This window comes from Schistosoma haematobium, chromosome 7 (assembly GCF_000699445.3).
Source record: "Schistosoma haematobium chromosome 7, whole genome shotgun sequence".
Lineage (NCBI taxonomy): Eukaryota > Metazoa > Platyhelminthes > Trematoda > Strigeidida > Schistosomatidae > Schistosoma > Schistosoma haematobium.
This window is the reverse complement of record NC_067202.1, coordinates 9,747,730-9,758,366: the sequence shown is the minus strand read 5'-3', so window position 1 is coordinate 9,758,366 and position 10,637 is coordinate 9,747,730. Positions and strand designations below refer to the sequence as shown.

Below are 10,637 nucleotides of genomic sequence, written 5' to 3'. Positions count from 1 at the left end.
ATTCAAACTATTGCCTACTTCATTACTTAAAGGCAAGAGTAACCCAGGCGAGTTTCATAATTTCATTAGATTATTTCGTACTATATTTATGATGCGTGATAACATTTCGTAGTTTCTTTCACGTAAACTAGTCATATATTCTGTCACTGCCGTCAAGTTTTAGTCGAAATCATGTACATTTATGACTCGTTAGTCGACATACTGTGGTAAAACATATTGCATGTACACGAGCACGCTTAGTCCGTGTCCCAAGTGCACACGTTGTCGTACTTAATATGTCACTTAACGCTAGGTAATAAGCTCTTTGTATCAGCCTTTTACGAAATGGCCACGTTACCTGGATCCTCTAAACCTTAGTTACATTGGTGGTTACCATTTTAATTAATGTTTACTATACCCCTTGTATTTGCCATTATTTCACACGGTAAATCATGGCTCGATTTTCATATTACACGACAGTCATTCCAATTCCATTTTCGGTATATTTGTATACAATACGGGTTTGGAAAATATCTAAACGTCCTCGAAAATTCTCCACGAACCCAACCATAGTTTTCGTATATGTTTTTATTCACACATCCAACTGTTACGCTAATAATACCTAAACGACCGTTCAGTGCAACTGTCAGTATACGTAAGAACGATGTTATTTAGACTTGACATTGTAACACATCTGAACTATTGTAGTTGTTCTACTTCGATGTCGTACTTCATTTTATGAAGTATTGTTTCCTCGTGGCTGTTATTTAACAGATGATTCCGGTAAATCAATCGGCTGTTCAACTACTCGACGATTTACAACCTGTCCAGTTCAATTGGTGGTCTGACGACAATATCATTCGCGCGAATCATCAGTTTATGCAGTCGAGCGAATCTCCTGCAAACTGAAAACGATATTGTCGCCTCTATCCCAACACTGACAGCGTTTTCACGGGTATCATTGACATGAGTCCAGAGTGACACTCTTGGTTTCTTATGTTCTTTTCGATATTTTTCTGTTCACTAACCGAACAAACACGCAGCATTCACCGTTTATCATCTTTTAGAGACTTCATCGTGCCACCTTTTGCTGTCGATTTGTAGCCTTCAACCCTTACTGACTGTAACAGCAGTCATCGACTTTTCAAACTGTGACTACAAGTTGGTCAATAGCTTCGCACAACGAAATCACGACCACTCTTCACTGTTATACTTCTGTACTTACGGTTAGTCTGTTAGATATAGATATAACTAGAATTTGACACTAATTAATAGCTGTCAACGACACTGTCCGACTTACAACTTTAAACTAATGACAGTACAAACAAGGACATCGATTGATAATACACTTATCCTACTATCGCTATAGCATCATTACTCTTGCGACGGACTTAACGTTTGTCATCGGAGGAACTGAATTGCTTGTCAAAGCTATATATTTCAGCGCGACTTGATAGAACAATTAAACGCTTTGTTCTTTTCATTATTTCTATGGTTAATCGCTTTACGTTTAACCAACGTCCTACTAACATATTATGACTCGCTGTTTCCCGACCAGTTTCTGCCGCCTCCTTACCATTTCTTTTACAGATAAGCAATACCTGTAGGATTTATAATATTCGTTTGGCACTCTCTGGCGCGCGACTGCTCCCAACATGTTTGGTACCGATTCAAACGGCCATTGAGTCTGGTGGGGGAGTATTGTAGGGCCAGTGAAATGTCACTGAGCCCTAGCCAAATCATCCGGCAGTTGGATCACTGAATGTCGAACAGATCATCGCTCCCTGCCAAGGTCATGTACAAGCAACGCGCATTAGTTAATTGTATGTCATGGACTGGCCCATGCGGCAGTGGTCTTACTTTGGCTTGTATCTACTTTAACTAATATATTTCTGTAATAACGTCCTTTGTGTTGTACAGTCTTCAAAGCATCTATAGTATCTTGTTACGTCAATGGGGGTAGTCCACGTAAGGTGCTGACCACGAGGTGTGACTTCGACGTTAGTTGGTTCGTCACACTATTCACGTCTAACTCGAGTAGGCCTCCAATCATTTCGACATAGATCATCTACGTTGGTGATCTACAGGGGAAATGGCACTAAAACTCCAAATTTCCCCAGACCTGGGGAAATTCCCATTTAACCTTGGTGAAGATCATTTGACTTGGAGAGTTTCCCCAAACTTGGGAGCTTGGGATATCATGGCTGCAGAGGCCATATGGATGATTTCCCCTACTGCATTCATTACGATTTTAAAACCTCTTTCAAACCTCGACAAGTTTTTGAACCGCGTATAAGAGGTGTTCCCACTTTATTTCGTTGGTGTTGTACAATATATTTTTATTCTGGACCTACTGTTTGCTGATTGTCTAATATTTCTCAAGGTCACTTAAGATTCCTTCAGAGGTTGTCCATAAATAATAGTCTTATCGAAGTTTCTGTATGGAAACCAACTGAACGCCGGTTCTTCTTATTATACTTAGGCCTTGCAGTTCTTTATAATAGGTTACCATTAGCACTGTACAGAAACTTCCAATGTCTATTGTAGCTGAAGGCGCTCCGTCATGCATCCGCATCAGATCACGTATGATAACGCTGTGCTCAACATCTACCGCAATCGCTAGCCAGATTAGATCAGAGAATTCCGATATATTGGTTATCGCCAAATACACTCTTCCGATCTCTCAAACTAGTCCGATCTCCTCGACGGACGCGCGCTGAGAACGGACGCGCGCTGAGAACGGACGCGCGCTGAGAACGGACGCGCGCTGAGAACGGACGCGCGCTGAGAACAGACGCGCGCTATCTAAAAAGGACGGTGGTATTGTTTCTTGTTGAATTAGTTAACTGTTTTTATCGTAAATTACGTATCAAAACTACGATTTACACTTTAATTGAATCTACTTCAGTTAAAGTGATATTCTATTGAGTTTTTTGGCTTTTGTGTATTCATTAGATTCGAAAGCATTCTTGGTCTGTATCAAAGTACTTTAGTTCAGGTTCAAAATCTTGCTAAAGTTTGTCTTGTGGTAACCTTTTATTCGTTGACTGACATTTGTGTTCATACTGTGATCATATTGTGTGTTACACTTTGATCTGACTAAAATGGTTGGTAGTACTCACAAATGTGGACAACCAAACTGTTTGTTCCCTGTGGAGGAGGGAATGCAGTGTGGCCAATACAATAAGTGGTTCCACAAATTGTGCACCCTCTTAAGTCCCACCGCATACAAAAGATGTTCGAAGCCTAACTCACATTGGCTTTGCATGTTTTGCTGTGCCAACAAGGTATTACTAATACAGGAGACTATGAGCCTATTGGCTTTGGCCTGTAAGAAGAACGATGGCATATGTGCTGACAACACGGGCACTGACAGTGACGAATGTGTCAGTGTAGTACTCGCTGTTACGCGACGCCTCAAACAACCGACTCTGACCGACGTAAAAGTGAAATCTCCGTTGACATTAACAGGGGGAGTAGTACCACCTGGTACTGACATTGTTAATAATGCACCTTTAGTGGGAACCGAAGATCAGGATAAAACAGTCACCGTTCCAAATAGTCCCAGTGTTATGAGGGATGAGAAGTGGACTACGGTACGTAGGGAACGAAACGAAACGAAAAAAGCTGTAAACAGTACACTGGTAGTTAGTAACTCACTGGTAGACTCAAATTGTGAGCTACAAATTGCACTACCAAGATCTGATAGTAAGAGTGAAACCCATTCTGGCGTGACTGAGAAGAAAAATTTAATAACATCGAATATTATTGTGAGCAAATTGCGGGACCCCAAGCTGCCAACTTTGGGGAAAATTTGGTCCATTTTGGGGAAGCCGCTATAGTAAATTTGGGAGAGATGAGACGAAAACTACCCCAGGCGCTGGATAAGCTTCTCCAACGACCCTTGTCCGAGAATTTGATACGCGCATAACTTAGAAGACCTAGGAGAACACATTCGTAGTATTTTACCAGATAACTCCAAAGGAGTTCAGGTCGAAAAATTGGTCAGAATAGGCAAGAGGACCGAGAACAACGTTGAACCCCGTCCATGCAGACTCCTTAAGGTAATCCTAGGATCGAAGAATCAACGGGATCTCTTGTTAAGTAGCGCTCCTTTTCACGACAATTCTGACATCCGAGTTAGACCTGACATGTCTCTCGAAGATAGAATAAAAAAGAAGAAAGCACTAGCTGAACTTGAAACCCGTCGGCAAAACGGCGAGGAAAATCTCCGGCTAGTGGGTTTTCGGATTGTCGGGTCTTGGAAGCGAATGCTACCAAGGCCTGTGTGGATAGGCTGTTCTACTTAGGAGTTTTATATGCCAACGCTCGTAGTCTACGAAATAAGTTCTATGAACTAGAAGCACTAGTGGACAGGTTAAAGCCACTTATAGTAGCAGTGACAGGAACTTGATTAGTCCATGGCTTAGACATTACTCCAGAATTATCCGGATACCATTACATCAGTAGTGATAGACATAGATGTAGAAAAGGAGGCGGCGTCCTGTTATATGTAGCTAATAGCATAAATATCCGCTTCTCTACTAGCAAATCCCATGATAGCGGTACTTGTGAAGTCATTAGCTGTAAGTTGGCTATAGGATGTAGTACATTTATGCTAGGTGTCATCTATCGCAGCCCAATCTGCTTAGCTGATGACTTTATTTTAGAGTACATTCATCTTTGAAGTGAAAATACCAGATGCTTGATAATAGGAGACTAACGCACCTGATATTAGTTGGACTGATATGACCACAGAAGGATCTATAAACTCCTTTAATAGTAGGTTCCTGAGAACAATAATGGAGCATGCACTAGTGCAGCATGTATCCCAACCCACACGTTTTGGTGTTAACCAGGGTTCTTCTCTGCTGGATTTGGTAATCACTCATGAGACTGAGGATATTGTCGACTTTAATATTCTCCCACCGTTAGTGAACAGCGATCACGCTGTTTTGGTTAGGGATTCTAGATATAGTCCGAAACGGTTATTCTCGTATATAAAAAGGCGAACTAAGAAAAGCGATGGAATTCCATCACTTTTGATACGAGATAATCCGTTAATCTTAGCAGAGGATGATGCCGAAAGAGCTGAAGCTTTATCGGAATATTTTAGTAAAGTGTTTTCTATCGGTAATGAGGAACGACCAATGATTCATCGTGACCGTGACGGCTCGCTGATGGATCCTGTAGTCATTGAGAAAGATACTGTTTTAAGGCTACTTCAGCATCTCAAACCTGATAAGTCCAGTGGTCCTGATGATATTCATCCTAGGATTATAAAAGCCATATCAGATGAAATTGCTGAACCATTAGCCATACTATTCGACATGTCTCTGAGACAGTCCAGACATCCTAGAGACTGGAAAGATGCTATAATAAGTCCGGTGTATAAGGCTGGGAGTAGGGATTTAGTTAGTAACTATAGACCCGTTAGCTTAACTAGTGCAGTTGTGAAACTGATGGAAAAAATCATTCGGATAGCTGTTATAAACTATGTTGACGGGCAAAATCTTTTCTCCAGGGCACAACATGGTTTTCGGAAAGGCCTATCTTGCTTGACAAATCTTGTCATTGCACGAGAAGATTGGGCTGCTGCAAAGGATCGGAATGCTCCTGTAGATGTGATTTTCATAGATCTAAGTAAAGCCTTTGATAAGGTTTCCCATTCTGGTCTTAAATCCAAACTGAAACGATTTGGAATCCATTATACAGTCTTAGATTGGATAAGTAACTTTCTCCATGACAGGAGACAAAAGGTAAGGGTTAATGGGGCTCTCTCGTGGGTACCTGTAAAAAGTGGGGTTCCCCAAGGTACAATCCTAGGTCCTCTTCTCTTTTTACTTTATGTAAATGAATTGCCAACTGTAGCAAAATCATCCGTTCTACTCTTCACTGATGACATAAAGATTTGGAGACCCATACATAGTATGTCGGATAGAATAGTATTACAGGACAATCTTAGCTCATTGGTGGCATGGTTAGACAGGTGGTCACTAGAAGTAAATCCTAATAAGAGTGTAGTGATGCAGTTAAATAACTCTGATGAATCGTATGACTATACACTACGTGGATTTGTGCTACCCAAAGCAAGAAACTATAAAGATTTAGTAGTCATATTAAGCAATGATCTCAAAACGAATAGTCACTGTAAGGCTGCTGCTGCAAAAGGCTATAGGGTATTATGGTCATTCGTAGGTCTTTCCAGTATTTAGATGATGAAATGTTTAGATTACTATACCCGATTTATGTGCGACCACATTTAGAATACGGGATTCAAGCAGCGTGTCCTTGTTTCAAGTATGAAGCAGATATGCTAGAAAGAGTCCAACGACGAGCTTCTAAGATGGTACAAGGTCTATCTGGCCTATCTTATGAAGACAGACTGAGACACCTTAACTTATTTCCGTTATCTTACCGTAGAATACGGGGTGATCTAATATTGGCCTATCGTATACTGAACGATGACCTTGGTATTAACATGTCTTATCTTTTGCTTCCGTCTAGAACCGATCATTTGAGAGGACATTCAAAGAAAGTTCAAAAACCGAGATCAAACCGTTTACGTCTGGAGTTCCGTTCCTCGCACCGAGTAGTGAATTACTGGAATTCTCTACCGGAACACGTTATATCAGCACCGTCCGTTAATATATTCAAAACGAAGTTGGACCTCCACAGTATTACAAACTGCAAGGATTAATATAGGTCGATAGACCTCCTATCCTTATTACTGAAGACTGATTCTGTCTTTTGATATCTCTTGGTGGGTACGAATTATATTAGGTGTTGCTGGTAAAAGCGTTGTCAAACACTGAATACCTGTGCCATCTTCACTATCTTTATAAATATATTTGTTATCAAGGCCTGTCGTAAATATAATAATTTGTGTAGTAAGTATGCCTGTTGGTTAGTGCTTTGGCCTCGTTCACCAGGAAGTTATTACGAATGTTCATAAATGTATAATTTCTAACGCTATGGCATTGATTTTTAGAATCAATCAGGACAGTACATGTTGGTTCATGACATGGAGTTATCTCTAGCAAATGGCTGCTGAACAACGGACTTATCGTGATGATGTGATTGTAACCGATATTCTTGATAGTATCGGTTACAATAGTCGCTTTTCTTTGAGAAAACGCACAGTACTGCATCATTGTGGTAAGTTGTAATCACTTTGAAGTCAGATGACTACCATACAGCCAACGGACTGAAAGTACCACTCACCGAAGTGCTCGGTTATAAAAGAACAATTACACATGAGGATGATACGCTGCCGTGTGGAACAGAGAAGCCTAAGAGGTTAATTGGTGAACATACGTGACTCATTCACTGTCAGGGTTGTCAAACGCCCAATGTGGAACTACTGGTGCACCTCTGAAGACATATAGGTTGCTGAAATGGAAACTATGCGTCCAAGTCGACTTTCTAGTTGTCAACAATTTGACTGAGAACTTTTCACCTATAGCTAAGTAAGTACCTATTGAATACATGTTAATAAAGCAGTTCATCGAAAATAGAAGTGTTCTCACCACCACTCCGATCTACTTCAACGGCAGTTAATAAACCGTAAGGTTGAGTAATTGTAAATATGATAGCAAAAGGTTGCACATTTATGACACCAAAATGATTCTGAAAGCAATCAGTGATCTGTCTGGTAAGGTAGACAAACTGACTGCTTACATCAGAAAGCTAATCCATGGGTGTAAAGGACAGGAACAGCGACAGCATAGACAATTAAAGTTCCGCATTACCATTGAAAACACCTGAGGAATTGCGTACTCTCGAAGCTGCTTTAGAGGACCACAAGTCCCTTGACCAGCTTGTGAAAGCTATTTATAAAATTTCAGCTGACCACATTGTCCAAGATCGTAGACAATGATCTTTGGAAGTCAACCAAAGCGTATCTAGCTTACATGTTGACTCCTGAACTGGCAATTACTTATGCTTACGTGGGACTAAAAGAAAAATAGGTATCAGTAATCACGTTTCACAGGACGATTCAAAGTAAGTCCGCATCACAGTTTCAATATGTTTATAGATGTTCTGTGTTCACGGTTCCAAAGTGCAACCTGTTGAGAGGAAAAAATAACACAAGCCATGGATGCTGTGAGCCAGGCCTTCGTACATGGCGCAAGAGGTAAGGTTAACAAACGTAGATGACGATCCAAAGAAAGGATGGGCAAAATGCACTTTCGATTTGTAGTCAAGTCTCTGTTTCTGATTTTATATTAGTTTCTGCTGAACATACTGAAATAATTATTTCCTGTCTAACTCATTTTCAACTGGCTCTGCAAGTACCAAGGGACCTCAGTGTACATTTTTAATTCAGCAAACGTAATCAGCGCTCCACATGGCATTATGAATTCATAATTTAGATGGTCACTATGACATAGGGTATTCGTTTGTCTACTATTAACTATTTGGCTGTTTTGATACTCCGTTTGTAATGCAGAAGAGAACTTTTTTGTACAACACAGTTCAGCACCAACCTGATGTACCAAACGGAGACGCAGTATCAACTATTAAGAGGTCGAAGACACTTGAGGACAGACAATTCATTTGTACTTTTTTCAAAATTCAATAAACAAGATCATTTATAACGCATCACTCTTCTAACTACGGCAACGCTTATCTATCGCGACAGACCGGTACTTGTTACCATCTGTGGTTTAATGACATTGGAGCTGCGTTAATTTCCCGAAGGGAATTGGACGGACATGTAGTGAAATGTGGTTACCTGTTATTAAGTCGGTAGGATTTTCTGTACAATTGCTAGTCTTTGGCTCTTTCAGAACAAATTATTGTGGAAAACTGGAATTCGTGGATAGTGTCCTCTAAATGCGAAAAAGTATTGGGGTTTAATCACGGAACGTAGGTGGGTTTCTCCAAAGTTGTCGAAAATTTTGATGAAAACCCAAAATACTAAAATGTCTAGGTATTTTGTAACTGAATATATAATTCTGGGTATCTTAGGTCCTGTGGAAGTTCTGCGTCATTTTCTCAAAAATATGGACATTAGTCGCGTAGACTCCTACGTAGAATCAATTGAGTTAAGATTGGAACTATTTGAAGTTCATAATTACCTACAGAATTCGGGTTAGAGGATGGTTAGAATGACAGTCGTAATCACCTGCTTCACTTGGCCTATGAACTGAATGGTCATTTAATTACAGAATTATTACGATTCGACCACCTGCTCTCAATTATAATCCCCGTAGATGGTCGGTAGTTATTTCTTCGGTATCCGCTAGGATTGTTTGTAAGTACCACCTCTAGACATTTTGAATACAAATCAATAATACACAAAGCATTACATGAGTTTGAAAGTAGGCCACATTAATCCACATCGCCACGATTCATAATCTAGAGACCCACGACTCCATGTACGTTTATCATACAATGGCTTATATGGACTGGCAGGAGTTTTTCGACATATACAAGCATCAATCGCAGACCACCTACAGGTCTGACGAGCAAGTGATTTAATTTTCTCTGCTCCGTAGTGGGGGTCATCTAATACTGCAGCGGGATGATTATTCTATAGGTAAAGCGCAAAATGCCTTTACGATGTAGTAATATATCTGCGTTTGTAGAACACAAGGAACATACGCTTGTATACAATATCTCAACCTCTGTTCACCGAACTTCCAAAACTTTACAAGTAACTCACAAGTTCTGATATATCAACAGGCTGTGATTGAACCAACGTATGATCACTCGTTAGATGGTCCCTCAAAATATGGCTAACGTGATAGAAAATACGCATATGGTGTGCTTTTAGGCTACGCAGTACTCAATGGAGAAATCATAATCTCATTTCTAGATCAGGGCAGCAGAAACCGATGAAATGATTCAATTGGATAGCAAGTAAATGTTAACACCTCGTGATCAGTTGCAATACGGAACGTTACACCAAACATGTACTTGTGCAGTCCTAACGTCCATATTACGGCTAATCAAGTGAATGGACTACACTGTATGTTTTTAAACTGTTGATCTACATGACACATATCTGCTGAAATAAAGCGGAAGGATCTCAGCCCTTTAACTAGATGGTATAAAGGTTGACAACACTTGGAATTTACTGTCTAGAAACCATAGGAGTGCTTCTTCGGCACTCATACACAACAACCTAGTAAATTCTCTGTACATTGAGAAATAAGCAGAAATACAACACCGGCCTGGTTATCAATAAACTTATTTCCCAAATCAGATGTCTTAACTGATTTCAGTCTATCAGGACTATGTAATCCAAACGAAGCGATGGATTTTCACATATTATTAGCACAGCGAGATGAAACTGGGAAGACTAATGTCATAGTAGTAGAGAAGACTGGGTACAGAACAAGAAACAAAGGAGCACTATGACATCTCGGTACCCGGGATCTAATGCAGGACAGTGTGAATGCACTTGCGCTATTGCGACCAACCCTGGATTATGTCACGCGAAATCTCTAACCCCTGATCATAATAACCATCTAGACCCCAACCAGATAGCCCCAGCCTACGGACATGCAATGGCCTCATTGACTCGAACTTCGTTTCAATCTGGCTTTCTTCCAACCTACTACTACACAAGTATAAGTATTTCTCGTCTTAATAGGCGATGGTTGGGCATACGTGGCAGACTTAAACCAGCACGATCGACGGGGACACAA

General features: G+C 40.4%; 1 protein-coding gene across 1 annotated transcript; it reads left to right on the top strand.

Annotated features, from left to right (window-relative positions):
* Positions 1 to 2,753: 2,753 nt before the first annotated feature.
* On the top strand, positions 2,754 to 8,579 carry MS3_00009568 (uncharacterized protein). The gene is made up of 6 exons (XM_051217944.1): positions 2,754 to 7,137; positions 7,179 to 7,278; positions 7,316 to 7,448; positions 7,483 to 7,545; positions 7,581 to 7,983; positions 8,018 to 8,579. The coding sequence occupies exon 1, from the start codon at positions 4,728 to 4,730 to the stop codon at positions 6,192 to 6,194; it is 1,467 nt and encodes a 488-aa protein (XP_051064378.1). The 5' UTR covers positions 2,754 to 4,727; the 3' UTR covers positions 6,195 to 7,137; positions 7,179 to 7,278; positions 7,316 to 7,448; positions 7,483 to 7,545; positions 7,581 to 7,983; positions 8,018 to 8,579.
* The last annotated feature ends 2,058 nt before the right edge of the window (positions 8,580 to 10,637 follow it).